This window comes from Lonchura striata, chromosome Z (assembly GCF_050655825.1).
Source record: "Lonchura striata isolate lonStrDom1 chromosome Z, ASM5065582v1, whole genome shotgun sequence".
NCBI lineage: Eukaryota > Metazoa > Chordata > Aves > Passeriformes > Estrildidae > Lonchura > Lonchura striata.
This window is the reverse complement of record NC_140740.1, coordinates 47277128-47302497: the sequence shown is the minus strand read 5'-3', so window position 1 is coordinate 47302497 and position 25370 is coordinate 47277128. Positions and strand designations below refer to the sequence as shown.

Sequence of the window (25370 nt, the reverse complement as noted above, 5' to 3'; positions counted from 1 at the left end):
TAGTGAACCTGATCCTACCTGCCAGAATAGGATTTTCTCTAGCTAGAACAGGAATATCAAAATGGTCTTCTGAGAGCTGCCAGAGTGGCTAAGCAGGACACCAGTGGCACGTAAATTTATGTACAATTATTTTTTTTAAGTGCAAGCTATATTAAATATTTTGCAGAACTTTTGTTCAATAGTGCCTCAGGTTTTAAGATAATTTTGTGGTTTTTGAAGGATTGGGAAAGCATTATTGTGGAGTAAAACCTACTCACACAGAGCATGGGTTTTTTTTTCCTTCTTCTAAATAAATGCTTAGTTTGCTGTCTAGCAGACTGTGTCCTATTCCAAACAGTAACACCTCATCTGGCACATCAAGATGATGAAAATGAAAAATGATGTGGTAGAAAACCAGATTAATCTTAAAAGTGTTCTTGAGGATGTTTTTATTATATGTAGTATATAATATACCTACCAATTACTTACCCAAATGGTAAGTATGAACATTCCATATTGAACACATTTTAGTGTGGTTAAGGACACCCACCCTGCTCCTGTGTAAAAAGGGTTGAGCTCCTATGTCACATGTCAGGTCAGTGTTCCATAGAAATACAATCTGTGCATGTTCTGTGTTAAACTCTTGAGTCTCAAAGGACTGTGCTGTATTGAGGCAAGCTGACAACCCTTATGCACAAGTAGATGCAGGAAGAATTCATTTTTCGAAAGTACCTCTATATTAAATGTCTATTTTGTATTTTTTCCATGTAGATATTCATAGGCATCAGGCAGGCAGTAAAAAAGCCAAAGTACGCAGCGCTATCAGCTTTATTGAAAATTCTTAAATACATTAACAACAGACTCCTATGAAATGTTTAACATCCATTCTAATACGTGTTTTAATCCCCTTAATTATTATATTAATTCCTGTGTGACATGAATTGTTCAAACCACAGGGCCTTCAACTGAATATTGCAAAAGGTCACTTTCCAGAAAGACGCAGGGTGTTAACAGGCAGCACAACAAGGGTGGCCATAGTGCTGCTTCTCATTGCATCTGTCTGCAAGAGCCCAGCTGGTTCTCCAGGGGAGAAACCAGCTACAGGGGGATGTAAAACCACCCTGATGTGGGAACAGGTGCAGGTACTTTCCCCACAAAGAAGCATTCCCTCTAATTTACCCAGGTATCTCAGTACTTGGGAGATTAAATCAAATCAGCCTCCCACAAACAAAAAGAAAGTCCAGGACGCAGAGCCAGGCACAAAATTTCAGCAAATAACACATTCATTTCTTGGACACTTCATCCACCAGACAGTTTTTCTTTGACTTTTTAACATTACGGGTTCTGTATACTATGTTAGTATGATTTAATCAAATATCAGTTTCTCCTAGTAAGTTTCTTATTTACAGGCTTAACAAATCAATTGTACCCTTTTGACAATTTAAAAAACAAAACACACCAAAAAATCCCCCAAAACAGAGCAACAACAGTATAATAACAACAACAAAATCCCCACAAAAAAACCCAAAACAACAACAAAAAAAAACCAAAACAACAAAACCTCACAAACAAAAAACCACCCCACCAGACAAAAAAATCTCTGCTTTATTATTTTCATTTTTTTTTCCCTAAAAGGGAGGATACATAAATGAACTAAAATGAAAGCATTACTGGAATACTTTTGATATAGAGCTCTACATGTTCCAGCTACACAGCACAATCAGGTTTCCTAGGCAATTGGTTAATGTCTAGAGTTGTTGAAGATACTTTAAAGATAACATAACAATAGTGCACAAAGAAATTAATTCTACTCAAGAAAGGTAAACAGTAATTAGCATTTCTTAATGTTATCAGTTTTGAGGAGAACCTATAATCAGCCTAATGGATAAACAGCCTGCAATGTGTAATATGTACATTTTAAAATATTTGAAGTAGAGGATGAAAGATTTGTTTAAATTATGAGACTTGAATTTTATTAATGTTATTGTCAAAAGTAGATAAGACATTCACAAGAGACATCACTGAGCTTTTATCTATTGTATGTTAAAAACAGTGTTTCAGAAATTAATTTTGCAGATCATCAGATACAGTAAGTGCTATATTATTTTTCCATCCATGTTTTCAGAAGCATAAAGAATGCAAGACAAGATAAGCAGAAATTAGTAAAAATATATTTCCATCCATCAACGCAGCATTGAAAAGTAATATTGAAGAAATTAGACATCAAGTACACAAACCTCTGGTGTATTTTAAAAGGCTACCAGTAGTTCTTGTCTCCAACTATTTTCTCCCTCTTAAAATTTCATTAAACCATAATAAAAATTATATTTAACACAGGAGATTTTAGCAGAACACAGGCTAATACCGTCACATGAAAAAACACAGCATTGTCTTACTGGTATAAATATTACAAGGGTCTGACAATCTTAGTGACTTTGAACACATTTCTGTTCCTATTTCACACAAGTACAAGAGCAACTGCAAGACTCAATGCCTGACTTCACTTCCTGGCATCAGAAGCTGCAGAGCAATATTTTGAGGAGCACAGCTTTTCATAACTGCACAGAAACTTAAGTATTTCTAGTAAGAAAATCTTGGTCAGATGTACCATCACTTGATATCTAACCACAAAAGGATCAAGTACATTGAAAGAGGAAAAAATATTGAGAAGAAAAAAGTCTAACTTACAACACTGGGAGGCAGCACTGGGCAATGGTTTCTTCTGGACTTCCTCCTGAAAGGGATACTAAAGGAAGGAAAGAAAAAATAGGAAGGAATATAGAGAGATAAGAAAGCAAGTGGTAACTTTATGACAGCATGCCACACATAAGAGAAAATATCCCTCGTATTATCAAAGCATAATATCTATAATATATTCTCCATTATATCTGTATTTAAACACACTCGAAGTGTCCTCTTTTTTTATGCCAAAATCACATTACAAAGTGCACTTCTGTTTAAGGTGAAGTCTACTTTAGAACAAATACAGGCCCTATTACCAATTCTGAGACCTTCAATTAGATATTGAAAAAAATTGACTCTCCACACCACACTGCCAGTATGACAGGGAGCTCCAAACTGGGAATAAATCTGTTTATGTTTAGACACTCCAGCACAGCCTCAGCAGTTCAAATCTCATGTGGGCTCACAGCAAATCTGGAGTAGGAAATGGCAGCAGTAAGGTAATTAATGTTCCTGGCAAGGCAAGAACACAATGTTTGCCCAGCCAATGCTTGCAAACTCTCCTGTGATCCACTTCACATCCAAAGTGAAGAATTTTTCATCTCATTTAATACAAAATTAGAGAACACAGAAGTATTTCAATTCACCAGCTTTGACATTTTACAAAGCTGTTTGGCACAGCATCAAAGTGTTCCCTAGGGGAATGCCAGTGGTTTTATTTTGTTATGTTCTTCTATCCTGTATTACATAAAGATATGAGCAAACTAGGACAATTGACCAAAATAATGAGAACGGTGTTTGCTAGGAAAAAAAGATCTGACAACAAAGGAAGTGGCAAACTCAGCAAGCTGGTGCTGCAGCCTATGCAAAACACAGCCACCAGACAGTCTTTCCTTGTATTTGGTAGGGATTAATAACCAGCTCTGTACATGGAAGGTGACAACCCCAAGACATCCACTGCAGTTATCTTCCAATCTGTGCTATTTAAAATGCACAAGGGATCCTGAAAGGTGGTTAGTCTTATAATCAGCAAACTGCCAACCCAGTGAGTTTATCGGGACTGTGAAAATAAGAACTGCCGGAACCAGCACTGACTGGTTGACAAAGAGGTGGAAGGAAATCTGCTGATGAGCAATTTCAGTAGCACAGGACAGCAGTGGCTTCTGAATTATGATTCTCAGAGATGCCAGAATGGCAGCAGATTGCTCTTTTTAAGACATCAGCCCCAGTGATGCCTGGAGTCCCAAAATGAAAACAGAGTATTAAGTGTTTGTAGGAAGAGAGGCTGGAAAGCCTTTCTATGACACCATCTGAACTCCAAATGAACCTGCTTCTTCAATACTCCTCTGCAGCTTTCATCTGTTCATTCATAATCTCAAACAGAAATAGGTGCACTTAAAACAAAGCAGACAAAGGCACAAAGCTGTCTCGTGCTAAAAAACACTGTGCAAACCAGGATCTGCAGCCCAAAAGGTGAGGTCTGTAAAACTGAGTGGCAGGAACTGAAAGCATCAGGATCAGTCATTTAATTTCTCCAAACAAACCTGCCTCCAGCTGGTTTCTCAAACACTGGGTTTGTTTGCTCAGAGCAATTAAGATATTTCTCCAGGCAATGCACAATTAAGGTGCTGAATTCCTTTGTGAAGACATAACTGACCTGGGTGCATTTAAAGGGCAACTGGCATCCACAGAAGAGAAATCCACTGAGTGCTGCTCAACACAACGATACTGCCTCTGGCTCTGGAAGTCACTGCCAGTTAGGGGAATATGCAAGGAAGATCTCATCCCTATTCTGGGTGGCTGGCAAATGTTTAAAGGAACTTTAAAAGAACCATCTGAGGTCAGGCCCTGCACAGTTTTTTTCTCCCTGGTCACAGGAAACATCCATAATAAATCTGAAATCATTAGGTCACAAATATGGAGATAGTACTTTGCTACTGGTATTTGATAAGAGCATGCAGTTAGCAAGCAGATGTGTGGCACTGCAGAGGAAGGGGAGACTCAGAAAGCTCAGGATATGTTTCAGCAAGCACCAGCTCAGTGAAGCACTAGAGGGCACCTGTGCCTCGCTGAAGTACCTGAACTGCTGCTCCAGCCTTCAGGAGTGAGGAGGCACCACAGCAGCATCACCGACAGAACAAGGGACAGACTGGGCTTTTCAACGATTCTTAGAGGCTTTCAAACTTCTAAGAAGGCAGGAGAGGCTGCCCTAAATTCTTTAAGTTTTTATTCACCCAAATATTGGTCTGTCCTCAAACAAAAATAAAAATCCACCCTATTTTCCTTCATCTGCAAATCACTTATACAATGAATAGAAAATAATAGATGAAGGATCCCAGAACAAAAATCTCCTGAAGTCATTGCCTTGGCAGAGTATTTTGCAAGTTACCTTGCTATGGAAACACTTGCTATGGAAACAGACCTTCCAAAAAAGCTTCACCAGCACTATATTCTTACTCGATGTTCACATCAACACATAAGTGTTGGAGTTTTCTATAAAGTTCGTTTCTGGTATACGCATTAACATGTTAAATCTTATTCTGCAAACAGTCTGAACTGTAAACAAAATTTTAGTCGTCCAACAGTCTCTCTTAGAAATAAAAAAAGTAACATCTATTTTATAGCTGCTTACACAAGCACACACTAGAGCCAGGGAACCAAAGCCACAGTTACCACTTACTCTAATACAAGATGCACATAAACTGAGCCATTAACAACTACATTAGGACAAAAGCCAACACTTCCAACAGTCCTCAGTTCAAATAAAGATTCAGTATCTTGCTTTGTCTTCTTCAAAGAAACAGTCAACTGCAAAAAAAGTCCTTTTTCACTCGATTTCACAAAAAGAACCTACCACAGCATGTCAAAAATGGTTTCACTGTCTGTTTAGGTAAAGCCCGGTGTTGCCTTTCCTTTGAACATATTCACATCAACAAAACATTATTCAAGCACTTCCCAGCATGCAGAAGAATATTCCCTTCCTTAACACTGAACAGTATACTTGACAAAAGAGTTCTGTAAGCAGTTCATGGAAGACTTATAAATTATCAGCATTTAGTATTTACCCTAGTCACAGGGCTCTAATACAAAGAATAAAAGCTAGTTATAAGACATTCAGGGCTACAATATTATTTCAATTTAGATATTTACCTCATCATCTCCCAGTGAATTTATTTGTTCTAATTTTCTGGTCCAGTATCTGGCCTCTTCTTCGGGGATATCTAAGTCAAAAGAGTAAGTCACACCACCTTATTAATCAGGCAACTTTGCACTCATCACCATTACTATTAAAGATCACATACAAAAAACCCACATATAATTTTTAAGAAATAGGACTGTCTTACGTTAGTGCTCAGATATAAAATAAACACTGTACATAGTAGCACAGTTTATGGGCTTACCTGCTTTCTTGTTTAAAGCTGATTAACCAAATGCACATTTACACAAAGGAGGAAAGACTAGTTCACATTTAATTCAAGTATTAGTTTGATGGAGGGCCATTTCACAACAGCATTTTCATATACTTGCTTATGTTTGATAACACATAACAAGAGCATCATCTGGAGGCTTTTTATAATCCCTGCAGAACAAGGGACACCTTTGACTAGCATACCTTATGCACACCAATAGCACACCTCCTGGTGTAACACAAATTAGGTACCAAAAAATAAATTATCTCTTATTTCTTTGCCAGCAATAAGCCAAATATTTTGAGGGAATAAACAGTGTTATAGGAAGTCATATTCACATGAAAGCACATTCTTACTTTTACACCACACTGCAGCTTCATTGTGAAATAAATCACAACATTTTCACTGCCAAGAAGAGTTACCAAGCTGACAGCAAGTAGCAAGCATTATCACTTTTATTGTGGTAACTATTTTCTCTTTCACACCTTGAAGTAATATAGTGTCCTAATGGAATACTGACTTCTGCCACTCAAAATTTCACCTTTCAAAGCATATGTTCAGAGATGCAGATAACCTGCTGTGAAAAGCTTAACACAAAATTATTTAGGGATGGAGTGGTGTGAAAACATTGGAAAATGAAAAAAAAAAAAAAAGTATTTGAATTTGTTTAGTTTGGGTTTTTTTTCTAGTCACTCAACATCCCTGAATGTAGCAACTTCTGAAATCTGGCTATTTATGACCTGAAACTGCACCACTGCAGAAACTTCAAAGCTCACAGAGGAAGGAAATGGAGGGAGTGCTCCAGCTAAAAACACCACCAGCCTTGTAAGCTGACAGGAAGGTAGTGCTATACCAGTTCAGCTGGTTTTCCCATCTCCTGTAACTCTTTACACTTTCAGATGGCCTCAAAAAGAGCCAGTAAGTTTGCTTTCCTGCAATGAACTGTACTCCACAATTATATGCTAAATTATGACACTACCACAATTATATGCTAAGTTATGCATTGGCAGGAATGGGAGAAGGACAGGGTGGCCTCCTGATGAAAAAGTGATTCTAAAAGTTACATCCACTTTCACTCTTCACAGAAAAAAAGAACAAGATTTATCCCATTGGAATCCATGAGGCTTTCAGAAAGGACCAAGTACTGCTTTCTTCTTGTACTTTGAGAGAATGTCTGTTCTACATGTATCCTCTCCCAGCCACACAAACGATCATCTTAGGAAGGAAACAAGCCCAAAAACACTGTAAATAACAGAACACAAACCACTGGTACATGCCAGATGTAGTGGAATTTCAAGTTTCAGCAGTAGCTACTTCCTTGGACTATGAACTCATGTCCACATCTTTGTAACAGAAACACCACTGAATTTTTATGGAACTAGCATCACTCACACAAGGTGTTAAAATACTCCCCAGTCAAGAAAGTTTTATGGAAGCTGACAGTCTGAATCCAAAAAGCCTGCACTAAGTAGAAAAAAAGACAACCCATTTTCTCCTTGCATGGAAAGAGTCCAAAGTAATTTATTTTAACCAAGATATGCAAAGCCAGCTGCTCTTTCTGATGTACAGTACATTACTTTGTTGTTAAAACCCATCAGAAAACAAGGTAAGAGAAACATGAGAGACTCTTCCACAACTACAAGAGCTGTAGAAGCACATACATGTTTTTGATCACCAGGGCTGTGGATGACAGCTGCACAGATTTATTAGATAGTCTCTGCACAAATTAGGGCTGGCATTCAAAGCAAATCTGGACAGAACTGTCTAGAGAGCAGCACCAGTGAACTGAATGCCTATTAGCATGCAACCTGATGAGATTTAGGAAAACAAACTCCAACAATGGCAAGAAACAATCAAAAAATTACAGCAAAGCCCATTGTCTTGGAAAGACATCATTTGTCTAAAAGGTGTAGAATTAAACAAGGACTAAAAGTCAGAGCCCTTAGAATTCAAATCTGGATCCTGAAATCAAGACTAAAGAGACAGGAAGGGTGAAGCAATGACTACCATCAACACTGCAAAAATTGAGGATATCTCAGTGTAGGCCTCAATGCCTTCCCAAAAACCATGGTGTAGTGGTATGCCCAGGCATCAAGGAGTAACACTTGTCTCTTGGATTTACTTCTATCTTACAGTCCAGACAACCATTTCATAAACAGAGCTGTCAGATTTTTACTGCAGGACTGCTGCTTCTATTGAAGCAGCTTCTTACACTAGTCAGAGATAAAAATCAGCTACTGTGCACATAACAGCTGCTCTAAGGACATCTTCCTGATCTCAGAGAAACTCTTGTCATCAATACTAGTATCAGTAAAATCATTGTACTGTTTGTATTGTTTGCTTTGTAAAGCAAACTTTAAACATGAATCAATTGGCCTATGATCTTGAATCAAGCTACATGCCCAAAAGAAATCCCAATGATATAGAATTTTTTTTTTTTTTGAGGAAGCTTCTGTTGTGTTTTGCCTCAATCAGCAGTTCTGTTGAAGCTGCTTCTCTGGAATGCACAAAGATCACAGACAGCTTGCAAGACCACATCCACTGGCCAGCTATGCATCACTGCTCAACTTTTGACTACAATGGAAATTACTCCACTACATTAACTTCTGCTTAAAAGATAGACAGATGAACTAGTCCAGAGACAGGACACCTGAGGCCTCAGCCATCTCAGGATTACACTGACATCATGCTTGGTGAACACAAGGAGTAGGGCCATAAGTCAGTGAAACAAAATTGCTGAAAAACAACAGAGAGGAGACAGACAAGTAGATTAAATAGATTTTGGTGCTTATTAATTTGAAACCAACACAGAAACATTGCAAGCTTTACTGTCCTTGCTCTTACTGCCATTCTCAGCTAGAAGCTGAACCCCATTTTCTCTAAGCTCCTGATTTTCTAGGCCTGAATCTGCAGGGTCTATAAGCAAGCACAGACACGGCAATGGCTGGGGTGGGGGATGAGCAACTCCCACAGCATCACTCAGGATTGAAGGCTCCAAGTTGATCTGATGTGGGATTCCTGAGCACATGAGCAGGGATATGGGTGGAGGCCCCAGGCGAAGCTGCTCAGAGCAAGCAAGTGCCCCAATACCTGGAACGGGCACACAACAGTACAGTGATTTGTCTGAGTGAGAAAGGAAATAAGAGGAGAATTTGTTGCATCCATACAGACCACTTCACTAAGTTAAACCCCTCAGGAAGCTAAGTATGACAGCATTCCTGCTCAAAGATCTCTAGCTGGCAACAACCAGACACTTCAGCCCTAAATCTTTTCTTCTCAGGTTTTCTGGTCCTTGCTCTGAACCTTGTACAACACCTTGTTCCTTCTGTGTGTTCCTACAGAAGCAGATCCTGGGCTGGGGCAAAACCTAGCTTGGCAGGACTGAGAACAAGTGCTGAAAGCAGAAGTGATACCCTCTCTCCCCCTACTTTCCCACAGTGTTCACCTGGCTTCCCCTCTTTCCAGCCTGAATTTCTTCCCTTTTCCAGTGTATGGGAATCTTTGTAAGTTCTCACTGAAATGACTCTGCTGAGCTGAGTTTTTCTTTCTGTTCAGTTCCCAAGACACTAAAGTAACAAGGCATATTGACCCTAACTCATGGTTAGATGCAGATCAGCATGCTCCCATTCTGGGAGTGTTAAGAATACTAAAAGCATCTTCATTCCAAACATGAACTAGAAATTGCTTGGCACAGAACCAAACTGCTACAGTTTGGGAGCCAAAAGCATTTTTGAGTATTGCATCTTGTGAGGGTTTTGCACAGTCACTGCACTTCTAAAAAAGGGGGCCAGAGTAAATTACTATCAAGCAGAATAATTTTACACTTGGAAAGCAGCATCCTGAAAAATCTGTGCAAAAACACACACACTGCATCAAAATAACAGCACAATTTTCTTCTCCCTACCAGAAAATTTTCTAAACCAACCAAGAAAAGTTGTATTCCTCCCTTGTCTCTCCTATTCCAAAGAGGAAATAGATAGGATCAGAGGAGAAAGTGGCTGCAGCGTGTCTTGGTTAACAAGACAGGCTTCTTCTAGCCATGAAGAAGGCAGTTTATTGCCATTTTTAATAGACTACCAAGCACAAAAATGTTTCAAATTATAATGCGTCACATTTCCCATCCTCACTATTTGTTACATTTTTGTAGCAAAGGATTTGCAACCGTTCTGTTTCTGAGAGACTGCTGAACAAGGGGCTGACAGAGAGCATCATATGACAGCCTGGTCCCCAGGACTGCAGTCCATTACACAGAGATATGCAACAGAGAAGGGCTCACAGAGCTGCCCTCTCCTGCACAACATGTGCTGGTGTCATACTAACTGACCACAAGGCAACAGCTGCATCTGGAACATGCAATGGCACACACAGGGGACATATGAGGGCCACCATCAGTATTCTTTGTCCCATTACAAATATGGCCACTGACAAAGTTTAACTCCTCCATGACCTCAAAAAAGTTTATTTTCTATCACCAGAAGCAGAGGCTAAAATCCCACCAGCCTTTCTTAGGAGATGACTACTTGCCAACTCCAAGCCTGGTAAATAGTTGAAAACAACATTATATGAATATAAAAATTTTTAAAATCTCTTAAGTTGTCTTCATCATGTACTACCACTATCAGCATCAGCACATTTTGCACTTATTTTAGCTTAAGGATCTGCTGGTCTCCAGTGTACCAGCAGAAGAGATACCAGTAAGGAAGAATCTTGAATGTATTAGATAAAAGCAGAAACAGCAAACTAATCCAGGATAAACACAGTGCAAGTAACAAACCAGTTTCTAAACCTCTCTGCATACACTATCATGTTTTACATCAAGGACTTCAGCTTTTTAGGTTTTCAAATTCATTTATTCTCTTAAAAACCTCTCAAGCTCCACCTAAATCCAATGAAATATTTTAAATACATTGAATAACTTGGGGTACTGCATCTGTGTGCATCTAAATGAGACAGCAGCCAGAAATTCTAGAAAAAGCACAGCAGCATAGCCAAACAGGAGAACACACAGTTTTTTTTTAAAGCTGCTATCCCAGGCAGCAGTGTTTTCAACGCTGTTGAAGTTGAAAAGCAGCACAAGCTGTACATGAGCCCACACATCATTCTGGTTCTCATGCATCTACAATAGCCAGGAGATCTTCACCCAGGAAACAAAACATGACACACAATGTTCCTAAGTGTCACTCCAAACCTGCTGATGTTAAAACCTTGCAATCTTGCCTCTATGGCCCAGCGGATGACTTAAGAACTTCCACATCAGTGATCCATTTACTTCCCTGTGTAGGGATAAAGCAGCAGCTCCAACTCATATGACAAAAAAATGCAGGCATGTAGGACACTAAGAATCCATGTTGCTGCCATCCAGCCAAAGGGAAACTGACCTGCCAGCCCACTGGGAGAGATGCAGAGGCAGTGCTGTGAGCTCCATGCCCCCCTCCAGTCTCACAGTACCTGGGAAAGGATACAGAGCCTACTCCATGCTGCAGAGTCCTTCTCTGTTCCAAAGGTGATGGCAGGAGAGTCATGTTGTGAGGGGAAGCACCACTGGGGTAGGCGACAAGGGTAGATGCCACTTTCTAGAGGAGTGTGACACACCCTTAACGCCTCCTGCTTTTCAACCTGCTTCTGACCTTGCCATGGCACACCAGACTGAAAATGGAGATCAAAGCACTGCAGCACTCTTCTAGGGAAGAGCAGCCTTTGAAGAGCTAACTACTTCATCCATTTTTTCCTGGACATTATGAAACCCTGGACAGGCCGACAACTTGTCACATCCTAGAACAAAAACCAATCAACACAACAGTGTGGAATTCCTTTTATTTCAGTATTTGGCATGTTAAGCAAAGAAATAAGTAGTGGGAAAACACATTATTACCTGAAATACTTTGATTTTAAAGATTCAGATGTTCTCACATATGTACATAGAGTGTTTTCTTATACTTGAAAAAAATACCTCCAAATGCAATGCAGTCCATAATATGAATGGCAGAAGAAAGCAAATTCTAGTTTGGACACTCACAATACAAAGAGAGACACCAGAACTTCATTTTCTTTTAAAGCAGTGACAATTTACAAGCAAGTGTGGCAGAATGAATTCAGATGAGAAGGCAGTGACTACAAGTCTTGCATTCAGCTCTGTGGGCTTGTTCTGTCCCTCCCAGAAGTCTCAACTTCTTTACCAAAGAACCAAGACTTTTGGCAGATAAAACAGGCTTTTCCCTTGTTCAGTTCCCAAGACACTAAAGTAACAAGGCATATTGACCCTAACTCATGGTTAGATGCAGATAAAAAGTAACTTAGCAACAAACTTCCCATGGACAGTAGCAGTGGAACACGAGAGGGATGGCTCCTGACCAGCATCAGACAGCTGAGGTGTCAGGTATCTCTTCCCCTTTGTACGCTAGACTATAGTTAAAGAGCAGTCCCATTTCATCTACAGAACACTGTACTCTCCCAGAAGTACAAACATCCAGGGGACTGTACACTCACAACAGTGCACTCACAGCACAAAACACAATTTGTATTGACTGTCTAACTGTGGGACCAAGTCTCCATCATCCCCTGCACCAGGAAGCAGAGTATGAAACTCAGATGTCCTAACTTCTTCCCATAATGGATGGACAATCCTGACAGGTGCTGACCAAACACCAGTGCCTGAACAAAAGCCCTACTCCTGCTCAGAGCAGGATACAAATTGCTCACACTGACTAGGGTATTTCAGCAAAAAGCATGCAAGAGGCAGAGGGAGAAGGATGAGCCTTGCAATGACAAAACACTTTGAAACACCTCAATGCTCAGTGCATGAAAAAAAAAATAGCACTAACCCCAAAAACATCATCTCAGTTCTTGATTTCAAGCATCAGCCAAGAGCTGGAAAGAGAAGTTATGCAAGCCTAGGATGCATTCTGGCTAAGGCCTTAATTTGGGGTTTATTTGATTTCAGGTTTGTTTTTGTTTGCTTAAGTAAAATAAAATTTTAAAATTACACACAACTTTACTTGAGATTAGTTTGCTCCAATTAGCTACTTTTCCATATTTTGTATTTTTCAACCATAAGTAACTGGCAGAAAGGCAGTACTTACAACATTAAGTAATTTATATACTCTGCTAATGATAATGTTCAGGAGCACTAAGCAATAATGTTTCACTAACTGAACTGCGTATGTCTAAGAGGGCTATGCACACTCAACAGAGAACTCCTCTAACAACACACTTGACCTCCTCTAGAGCCGAATTTGTCAAGATTCAAAGAAGCAAATGCTCCTGCTCAGGAAGAAAATGTGACTACACAATCCTAAAACACTAGTAGAAGAAAAAACTGCTGCAAGCCTGAATATTCCAGCAGTCAGGGACTTTCAAATAGTTCACACTTACTCATATCTTGTTAGAAGTCAAACAAAAAATGAATACCAGCCACATGACCTCCACTAAACTATACTGACTAAACTGAGAATAAACACAACTTGATCATAAGACTTCAGTTGTTCCCACTTTCTCTCCACTGTCAGCACACTGGAAAAGTTATGGAAATGCACTCACCAAAAGGTAATTCAAATCTTGTGTCCAGCAAAATTTTATGAGGAGTTGGGTTTTTGGTTCCGCAGATTTCATCATGTTTCATTACAACTTCTGCCTCCAGTGTAGACCACTCCCCAGGACCTTCCTGTGAATCAAAGGCCTTAAGTGAATGAATGTTAAGTCTGAAGAACTTTATGCACTAACTCTCACACATTTGTTAGAACAGTCCAAAAAGAGCTTAACAGCATTATCAACCCAATTTTAACATCAAATTACATCCATTCAGCATGCACTACCTTTTTCTTCCAATCTGGATTTCCTCCAAATCTCAAAGGCATCTACCAGAGCAAGCAGCAAAAAGAAGTGCTGCCTTCTCAGAGGAACTGCAAAGGCAGGACTGAGGAGCATCTGGACAGCAAGAGGAATTGAGCACCAGCCAGACCTCACGGCCACACCGCAGGGCATCCCCACTCTTTTCCTTTTATAGAAAATATAATGTATCTCTCCCTGCTCAAATCCAATAATCTTCTACATAAATACCCTAAAATTTGAGTTAAAAATGCTTAGCTACAACAACTGCCAAACTCAGTAGTTAGTGCACTTACAGACATTGGCACATCGAACTTCCTACTTTTATCCATACATATTAGCACAAGGTTCACCTAACACTACAACCAGAAGCCCTAAGAAGATACTGCAGATGTGTTTTGAGCCTACCTTGTCTGGACAAGACAGAGGTCTTTAGCAGTAAGCCATAGGAATCTGACCATCACACTAAGCAGTCAGTTCTTAAGACCTCAGACACTTGTCTGTGTTCCTTAACAGATCAGGCCCTAGTTCTTGAGTCCACACAAGTGAAAAGAGACCGAAGAGCCTTTATGTGAACTCAGTAGTAATCCCACTACAAAATCAAAACTAACGTGATGAGACAGCCCTCTCTGCTGTCACTCAGCCTTCCTGACTTTTTAAGTGGAAGTTTTGCTGAGGAGCTCAGTCTAGACTGCACCAGGCCATATTTGTAATGCATTAATTAATGCATCAACACTGGAGCAAATGAAGGGTCTTTGTCATCTTAACCTCATCAGATTGGTGAATGGCCTTCAGAGCAATCCACACGGTCCCAACCAGGGTGTCCCATATCAGTCCTTTGTTCCATACTTCCACAATTAGGCCCAGGTCCAGCCGACTGATCTCACTGCAAGAAAAGTAAAGGCAGCACAGATGAGAAAAAAGCAGAATACAATCTAATTTTGTTTAATGTTCAGCATTATAACCATGCTTATACCAGTGAACTATTTCCACAAAGCTGTGTCAAGCCACAGAGAGCTCCTGGAAGTGTGTGGCTGAGGCAGCTCATACTCACAGGGATCACCAGTTTCTAGTAACTCACAGTTTAATACTAATTACACAAAGAGTGCAGACTAAAATTCTGAACTATGTCATGCATGAACTGCCAGTAGGGAACTCATCTCTGCAGGTATCTACATGGGAGAAGGAAGTGTACCTTGGACCAAAACCTAGAGGTGAGCTGTTCTTTGTCATTAGGCACCCCATTTTTAACAAAATTAGTGTCTCCCTTGGCAGCACAGCAACACAAGTGTTCTCTGGCAGGTGCAAACATGCCAATACTTACCTGTGAGTGGAGGTACTCCTAGCCAAAAGTAACAATCCCACATCCAGCATAGCTGCATCAGCAACACTAATACCTATTTCTCAGGGCTATGTGGCACCACTTCTGCTCCAGCACCAGCTACCTCCACACAGCCACTGAGTGACAGGTTCTTGGAAATACTTATCTGAAAGTTTTCACAAACATCTTTTCTCTCATTAACAAAACGATGCATCTCAAATTTGCTTCTTCTCAATGTTTTATAGCATTTATGCATCACTTCTGCACACTAGATTGTAACATGCCTACTTCAGAACAGCCCAACACATACAGAGCAGACACTGGTAAAAGCAATAAAGTAGAGAAGAATCCTGAGCTGCCTGTTGGTATCACAGCTGTCTCACACTTATCATGAAGAAAGGCTATAACCTGCAATTTTCCAAGCTCAGGGCTTCCCTTTATTGCTGCAAATGTTAATCCCCAAAAATAAACATCTTGGACAGTCAGGGCTGCTGCCCTCTGCCCAAATATATTCATGTTACAGCTATCAAGGAAATTCAAAAGCATGTTACTGTCTTATTTCTGTAGACTGCCTTATGGCCAAAATAAGGAAAAAATGGTGCAAATCCAAGCATCCACTTGAACTTTGTCTCCCTCTTGCAACTGAAAGAGAACATCATATCTACAAGGCTCAAGACAAACCCTATAGTTACAGTAAAGCATATAAATGTCTATTTTGAATCCAAGTGCTTCTGTTCTTGTTTGAGACACAGGAATTGAGGTTAGGAGTGTACAGTGCTTGAGTGGTTCAGTCTGCAACAGCTAAAAATCAAGCTGTTAAACAGCCTTCTGTGAGTTTACTGCTAGCATCTTGTAATTGAGTCTCCAGCATTCTCTGTTCTGATAGGGTTACTCAGTATGGCAAACAGCTGTACCAGCACTGCTCTGCCCTCACTTTTCTTGATATTCATCTGATTGAAGGCTGATGATGACTGGTTGACTGCTGACTGGAACAGTGTGAGTCCAGAAAGGGAAGAGAAGGAAGAAATAACCTATTTTCAGTCATAGTGTAAAACCACATACTTTGCTTCAAAATACACTGTCAGAGCAGGACACTGGTCATGATACATGGGTTCCTCTACAGATCTCCAAAGGACATGTCACCAGGTAAGAATAATAAATAAAGAGAATTTCTGTACAGTAACTTTGACTGCCTTTGTGTCTCCCTTTCTCCACCTTCTGGTTAGATGCAAAACAGCTTCTAAGAACAAAAGAGCTGAGACTGAAATTTAGTGTTCGTCCCTTTCCACACACATGCGGGATTAAATAAAGGCATTTCTCACAACTTCAACACCAATTCAATCACCATGTTCTAAACATCAGTGGGCACTTTCATTCAAGGTGTTTCCTGCAAATATGCAGCAAATACACAGTTCTTTCAAAGCTCCTTCAAAATTTGAAGATGTTCCCAAGGAATAAATTAAAGTGCTTAACTGATCTGGTAAATAGCCAAATCTCAAACAAGAGCCCCAAATTCTTCAGTGCCATGTCTCACAAGGAGTTTAGCAGCCGAACCAACAAACACATACAGGAAGCTTTTTTTTTTTTGCTTGTGGTCTGTTCTTCTACTATGCCTTATGAAAAAGATAAACACAGCACAGACAGTAAAAGCATCCTTCCCTTGGGGAAAACCACTTTGCTCAAAATCCTTTTCCAACTGCAGAAAGAAAAAGAGCAAACTAGAGAACAGCAGTATTGGAATACCAGCACTGTTTCCCCCAGCACAACTTAATGTACACAGGATCATGCAAAACACATTCGCTCCCACATGTAATACTTCTGCTATAAGGAAACACCAGAACTACTGTAGAGTTGTCCTGGCTAAAGCTAGGACAATAATGGCAAGGTAGTTCAGCTAATATTCTGCTTCCATATTCCCTAGCAACTAATTATGGAGCGTCTCATTGACTTTACAGCATGCTAGCTAAGCTCTCAGCTGATACCAGAGTGCAGCTCCAGGAGCTGCTCAAAGGGAGGGAGGAGGAGCAACCACAGGAGGCTTCATCCAACATATTCAAGTGCTTTCTTAAATCACCACTGAGAAGTCTCTTTTGTAGCTGTCTGTGTTAAAGCTAGCTCCTGCCCACAGGATGAGCACAAATCACAGGCAGAAAGACTTAGTAGTTTGAGTATGGGCATGTGACTTGGAGGGTAGGTTCAATTCCTTGTCCCAGCCTTACCCAGTCCCGAGATGTTTTACATCAGTGATAGCCATGGCCTCTGTCTGACCACAGCTGAGCAGATGCTAGTGCTCAGGAGAGTCTGCATTTCACAAGATGCCAAAGGACATCTTGTGCAGGACTCTCCGTGCAGGAGCACACACCTCTTGTGCTGCTCCAAAAGCAGAGTACCACCAAACAAGGAAGGTGGAAGCACAGCTCTGATGAGAATACTGTACTGACCCAGGTGACCTCCTTAACCTGAGGCAACAATCTCCTACTTTCAGCTGAGGAGAAACAAACTGATGCTGGATTAGGAAACATATTCACAAAATTCCATGGGGGGGTCTCTTACCACAAACACTATGTAAACACCTCAAACCCATTCAGAAACAGCAGCACTAGTTTTGACCCCACAAGATGAATACAACATAATTTCCACCCCAATTTAGTAAATTTAGTTCAATTTGCCTTACCAAGCTATACAGGAGAAGCAGATGCAGTACAATCAATAAATCATTCACCCACCAGAAAAAGAACCCCAGCATTCTAAAAGATACTGGGAAATCCTTGGCTATATGTCACTTCTATGAGAACCAAAGCAAATCACAAGTGCCAGAAGCCCCGGGAAAGCTGGAATGAACTGGTTCTGTTGCTCATGGAGCAGCTCCCAACTGAGGCAACCAAGATCACTTTGTAGAGGCCCTGAGTGCATGAATAACAGCCTTTAAGTGCCCTGACCAGCGTCCCCAGTCATGGACACCCACACCCTCTTCCCACACCCAGGAGCTCCATTTAAGCTCAGCTATGGGCCTTTAGTCCTTGCCTAAACTATGTTGTAGGGGTGTGTGTCTCTCAGCTTACAGGCACAGCTGTGCACATACTGACCAAGGACAATCCACACCCAACCCACGGAGTAGCTTCCCAGTTCAACCTCAGACTTGGCCTCAGATCTGACTGGCAATTGCCAGTCCACGCACCTGCCGAGACAATCTGCCAACACACATCCTCCCCCACAGGCCAATGAGTACAACAGGAAAGAAAATTATTTAGGTTGTCCCCAGGCTTGTGCATTTTACCTACCCAAACATTTTGATTCCTACACACACTTAGCAGCTCTGCATGAACACCATGGCTGCAGAAGGACTTAATCACAAGCACTTCATGCTGCACACCACCATACTTACAACATAAAATCCTGTTCCCAGCAGGGCTGGTCACCTCGCACAGCCACCGTTGTGCTCTTCACATTTTGCACTTTCAAAGTCACGTACGTGTTGAATTTATCTGGGGAATGAGACACAAAATGTCACCTCCATCATCATACTCTTTCATCACATCATGTGCAACTGCAACGTTCTCAGTTCATACAGTGCCTCCAGAGAGACCTCAGATGAAAAGCCTCTATGGGAAGATATTACTGGGTTTAAAGAAGCCAAATGTTCAAGATGTTTTCCACCTGCATCAAATTTTCAATCACAGCTATTTTAGAAATCCAAGCACAAATGGATAAAGAGTGAAAATCCTAAAGAACATAGACACTTAGGATGATGCTGCTCCTGAAATGCAGACAAGAGGAAGAAGAGACAGTCTGAAGGCACAGGCCCCATCATAAACACCAGTGTGAAAAACAAACTTGCAAAACATACACACAAGAGACTGGTTTGGTCTTCCCTTCTGACCCAATTGCTCTCCTAGTCCCAGTTCAATTTTTCACACATGAGTCTACAAAGAATTTTACAGGCCAGCCAGGGGCAGAAGAAAAATATAAATGTATTGGTAAATGTGCTGAAATGGACCTGACCTAGAAAAACCACATCACACTCACATCTAGACAAGACAGCCTCTGTTTAGATGTTTTGCTTTTTATTTTAAATCTGACAAAAAATCATGGAAGAACTTTTTTTCTAATTTCTGCTATCAATTTGCTAATAAAACCAAAAGCAGCAAAGCACAGACACATTCAGTGTCTGAATACCATGCAAGAAGGAACAAACTCTGTTTTAAGGGGAGTTATCACCTCAAGCCTATCAGTTTCAAACAGCCTAGAAAATGACATGCTAAATACACAGAAAACAGTGTATGCATTTTAATACTTCAATGTTCTGCTGCATCTATTCACAGTGCTTTATCTCAAGTCAATTTTAACACTGTCAAAATTTCACATGGAAAACAAAGATGTAAGTAACAGCCAAGATGGCTTTACAAAGGGGAAATCATAGCTGATAAATTTGATGACCTTCTACAGCTACAGAACTGGTGGATGGGCCAGAGTAACTGATACTGTCTGCCTGAACTTGCACAAAGCATTTGACATTTTCCTGCCCAACATCCTTGCCTTTAAATCCAAGAGCTATGGATTTGATGGATGAAGCACTCTGTGGATAAAGAACTGGCTGGCTGGCCATACCCAAAGACTTGTGGTCAGCAATTCATTGTCCACCTGGTGACCAGTGACAAGTGGTGTCCCTCAGGTGTCAGAACTGGTGCTGATATTGTTCATTATCTTTGTCAGTGACAGGAACAGTGGGATCAGGGACACCCTCAGCAAGTTCACTCATGACATCAAGCTGTGTGGCGCAGTCATGCTCTGGAGAGAAGGGATGCCATTCAGAGGGATCTGGACAGGCTGGAGAGGTGGGACTGTGCAAACCTCTTGAAGCTGGTTGATGAGTAACTCAACATAACCCAGCAGTGTGTGCTCACAGCCCAGAAAGCCAAATGTATTCTGGGATGCAACCAAAGGAGTGTGAGCAGTGAGTCAAGGAAGACAATTCATCCCCTCTACTCTTGTGACATCCCATCTGGATTACTACATACACTTCTGGCATCTCCAACATAAGAAGGACACACAAGTGCAGAGGAGGAAACAAAGTCAGTAAGAAGAGTGGAGCACCTCCCCTAAGAAAACAGGCTCAGGAAGCTGGGGATGCTCAGCCTGGCAAAAAGAAGGCTGTGTAGAGATCTCACAGAAATCTTCCAATATCTGAAGGGGCCTACAGAGAACCCAAAAAGGGACTCTTCATCAAGGACTATGGTGATAGGACAAGGAATAATAGGTACAATTTGGAAAAGGGGAAATTTAGTTAGATATTAGAAAGAAATTCTTTACTGTGATGGCGTTTAGACACTGACTCAGTTTATCCAAGGAAGTTCTGGATGCTCAACCCTAGTAGTGTTGGAGGCCAGGTAGGATAAGGCACTGGGCAACCTGGTCTAGTGGGAGGTGTCCCTTCTCATAGCACGGAACTAGATGATTATTCTTTAGATCCCTTGCAAATTCTTAACATTCTATGACTGTATGATTGTACAGTTTTAATGCATCATAGCTGAGCTGTGTGCACACCTCAGCATCTAGCATCCAATATCCTAACATGATGGGAAGAAACAGAAATTACATGATCCAGAAGCTCAGGAAGGAGTCAGAGTCACTGAACTATGATTCCTACATGTACAATTGTTCATTACTACATTATCCCTCCCTGTCTATTTTACTCCTGCATCATCCTGGGACACTGAGCTTGTCAGTGAAATCACACACCTTGGCTGAGTTAAACCTAGTCTAGAGGACAAATCTTTCACATTTGTGAGCAAGTCTCTTGATTAGGAAAAAGATTAAGTACACATTATCTTTCTTCCAGTCTGAGCACTCAGTTTTCTTTCCCTGGAAATTGAAGACTGGTGCACAGACAGATCTTCATCTGCCATGAATATGGATGAGTCCTGGAAAGTCTTCTGCCATAATCTGAGGATGGCTATATCCAAAGAATTAAGCTGAACAATTAAGTTATAAATACAGGTGGGCAACTGTTTCAGATCTAAACACCTGAAAAGGTATTGTTGTATTGTTTTTTTACAGCTCTGTAACAGTTCTGTAATAGTTTGCCCCTTCACCCACCACTTCCTGCCAATGGTCCCACTCCAAGTTTTCCCACCATTCCCTCAATGTCCATCTCCCTGACAATGGTTGCTCACTTCCCCCTCCCCTCCCTGGTACTTCGTCCGTCACTCGGCTCCCTATCCCATTCTTCCAACCCTGGGTATCGAGGGACTGGATGAGGGCCTGGCATCCCTCCTTTAAGTTTCCTCCAATGGTTTTTGTATCTGTCTATGCTTTCACCTTCCACTCCCCAGATCCTCGCATTGGTCAATGGGCGTCCCTTTCCCTGTTACCACCCCGGTATTTAAGATGTTGCGAAAGCCTGAGGACACTTTTGGCCGTTGGACACTTTGTAATTTGGAGCTCCCTGGAGCCTGGATTAAACCTGAAACTGTTTCCCCAGCCTTCAGTCAACTCTCTGACTACCTCCCCGCACGCCACCTCTCCCCCAGACAAGGCGGACAGTGTGACTTTCTGCCTCCGCCGCTCCCCGACTCTCCCCGAGACACAGGGCAGCGACCCCCGCAGCTCACTGTGCCTCTGCCGGGCAGGGGAAGCCAGGAGGCTTCAGATTAGCATGGCGGCAAGGTTTTATGCCAGAAGTTTTTATTTATAGGAATTTTATGAAAGTGTTTATTCTTTTGTAAACTGTACATCAAATTCAGTTGATAAATCTGTTTGCTTGCTAAGGGATTCCTTGCTAGCTTCTGAACCACAGTGAAAAGTTACCCAACCTGTAAATTCTGGGTGTGACCAGCTGTTTCTGTTTTATTTTGCAGACATAAAACCTAGTGGATGGGATTTTAATTCCAAGCACAGCCATTACAGACTGCCACATAAGAGAATGATTCACTTCTCCAGTTCCATCCAGCAACATCAGTCAGGATTGAGAAGGCACTAAATCCACAGATGCACTCACTAGTTCTGCTTAGTGGACACTTTCAGACCCTGTTTTGAACAGGGAAATAAGCAGGATGAGATGAAAGGGCGGGTGGATGGGGAAGGACAACAGTTAAGAAACACATTTCCTCATTCATCACCTGTTCAAGTCAGGTTGAGCAGATAGAAGTTTCTTACCACTGTGACACCAGGTCATAAGCCTCAAGTTTTCTACTGACTCAAACTGCCTGGTTTCTCAAGGTAGTTTAGGTCACTTCTAAGGTGAACATGAAGGAGCTGAGATAGGTGGAGCAGCACAAACAGCAGTGAGAGAGCTGGAGTCCCCATTGCTGCAAACAAGCAGAAGAGCATGACTTACCTGGTGGTCCATGGAGTTTAGCTTTTTTTACTGTAAAGAGAAAAAAGGAGAAGAACAAAATAAGAGATTGTCAGTGATTTTGTCCTGCCACATTTGCCTTTGAGTTAAAGTATCACAGTGCATCATATTAACTGGACAACATCCCCTGCACAGTCCTGATAGATAGAAATTCATACTCAGTTAAACAGATTTGGAGACAAAAACTCCGTTGTACCCTATGGCAGCTCTCTAAAGTAATGCATTTAAAAAAACAATCACAGGCTTAATGTTTGGAAAGCAATGTGATATGCCTAATGCAAAGCAATCTCAACTTCACCCCTTTGCAACCAGAAGTTACTGCTGCTTAGCAAGATGTCATTTCATAACCCCTCACTTAGAAAGTTACATACAAACACTCTAGAAGAAAGAAACAGTTCTTTATAAACAAAGAAATTCTCCAAACACTGTACAGCAGAGCACAAATTGAAAATAATCAAGCCTTAATAGCACCTCTGTAAGTAGGTCTATACTACAACATTGTCAATTAAATTAAATAAGCCAAACAGCAGTGTAAACTCAAATGTCATTTTTACAAGCTCTACTCTGTTAATTTTATTCCAGGACAGTATTTATATATAAAAATAGAATTGTTAAAACATAAAACAGTATTGGCTCTTATCTCACCAGATGGAGAAGGTCCATGTCTACCTAGGGGAGGTTTTGTTTACATTTCCCTTTTGCAAGGATATCTCATATCCTCACTAGAATTGCTAAGTGTAAGCACTAAGAGAAGACATCTCGAGGCTCCAGGTAGTTGTCCCAGTGGAAACTACCACTAAGAAGAAGAAAACATACTTAACAAGCTAGGATGCAAGATATACCAGTGAACAAAAATATTTAAAAGCTGATGTAGCAAAATTTCTTCCAGAAAACAGAGCTGCCAATACTTATTAGAGGCTCCCAGTGTCCAATTTTCAATATGAAAGTTCTAGAAAGAAACATCAAAGAATTATTTTTTAAAAAATGCCCTGACACTGAAACAGAGATTTTTAGAGTTCCCTTGAGCTAACAAAATGAATTAAGCATTTAAATTTCAGCTTGTAGAATTATGTGTTGAATTTTAACCTTTTACTTAAAAAACCTCTGCCATGGTACAAAGGGTGTAAGAAAATGCAAATTTCTGAACCTTCTTACCTAAAGAACAATACCAAGTAATGCAAAGAAGCCAGATAAAGAAGCCCCTCTGTCTCCACGCTTATCAAAACTGATAGATGTACTCAGATAAGTACCAAAGGACCAAAAGTGCACGCTCAAAGAAGAGAAGTTCAAAAGTTCAACCATGAGGAAGACCATGATCTTCAGCCTCAGGACCACCAAAAGACCCCCATGCGACCACCACAGCAAACCACGTGTGCCCACAAGGGCATGGACCTATTCAGCATGAGGGGCGAGGGCAGGCGGGGCCAGGGGTTGAATATGCAGGACAGTTGTGTAATGTCCTGCATATGGAACACCTTTGGGAATAAAGGTTTGGGTCAGACTGAGGCTCAGGGCACAAGTCTCGGAAAGCGATCTCACTTGTGTTGCCACTGACAATACATACCCACTTCAGAACTACCCCAAGCTGTGGAGTCTATTTATTTATTCCACATATTGCTTCAACACTGTTACACTTAGAGCTGCAACAAAGTGTGATAACAGTCTATTGAGATTGCTGCTTGAGAAATTTTCCTTTGCGAGTATTTACAGTCCAAGTAGATGCCCACATGAAAGAAATGCTGCACCAGTTACATTGGGAACTGTTCCTGTTAAAAAGGGCTGCAGCTTTCACCTCGACTGACAAGGCCCACAAGCCTTTAGGTCCAAAAGAAATTGGTTCATTTTCTCCCAGATTCAGGGCCTGATGCACTCCTGATGCTGAACCTAATGGTGCAAGCAAAACATACAGTAGTGTGGGTCACTGTTCTTGACTGAAGATACAGATGTCTTTAAATCTTCAAATCAGTCTGTTTAACCACTGAGAAATATGTAAGAGAATAAACACATTTTCTAGGTTCCTTTGCATGGCACACAAAAACAGACATTTCATGAAATACTGCCCTGAAGTGGGCAGGCACCAGCTAATCTCTGAACCTCATGCTCCCCTCCTTTGCAAGAGGCAGGAGACAAAGAAAGAAGTGTATGTACTTGGGGAAAAAAGGCACAAGCAGGCAGTGGGCACACAGGAAGCTTCCTCTCCCTGTTTGTCACAAGCTCCACTACTGTTAGCAGGGGAAGCAGAGACAACCCCAGTGTAGAAATTTGGTATTATTTGCTAAAAAAGCAGCTGGAGTGGTTCCTAAACACAGAGAGACACAGCCTCTGCAGCAGCAATGTGCAAACTAAGAGACAGATGCCATTTGTACATTGCAGTCACAGCCTCTAAATATTCAGAGGTTCCTTTGACAAAAGGTCGTAAACCCTGCACTGCCTCAGCAGCTGAGAGGGGTGCCTGTTTAGGGCTTCAGCAAGGGCAGTCCCACGGATATCCTGGGGAAACAGCCAGACTAAACAAAGGTCACAAGCCTGCTACAGACCCACATGGCAAAAACTGAACCCTTAGCAACTCCCAGGAATGAGCACAATGCCTCCAGACAAAGTGCATATAATAAATTTCACCTTTAGCTGCAGAAATAGAACTTATAGCTTAAGAGCTGAATCACAAACCTGGGAGTCTTATCTCATCAGTAGTTCTTTTGCTCTATCTGCAAGCCTACACACCATGTCCAAAAAGTTCCCATTAAAAACCTGGACTGTTTTTGTGGTGCATTTGGGGCGACCCCTGTTTTTTCTTCCCTCA

General features: G+C 41.1%; 1 protein-coding gene across 11 annotated transcripts in view; it reads right to left on the bottom strand.

Moving 5' to 3' along the window:
* Positions 1–25370, bottom strand: part of UNC13B (unc-13 homolog B) — a 206414-nt gene that overhangs the window by 158009 nt on the left and 23035 nt on the right. For 10 of the 11 annotated variants that reach the window (XM_085566067.1, XM_077790533.2, XM_021554690.3 and 7 more), the window contains exons 2-7: positions 22553–22582; positions 18602–18701; positions 14664–14781; positions 13608–13731; positions 5812–5882; positions 2668–2725 (exon numbers count right to left, since the gene is read on the bottom strand). In XM_085566067.1, coding sequence (XP_085422193.1) covers positions 2668–2725; positions 5812–5882; positions 13608–13731; positions 14664–14781; positions 18602–18701; positions 22553–22582 — 501 coding nt within the window. The remainder of the gene's footprint in view (positions 1–2667; positions 2726–5811; positions 5883–13607; positions 13732–14663; positions 14782–18601; positions 18702–22552; positions 22583–25370) is intronic. The other variant, XM_085566066.1, reaches the window with a different exon arrangement.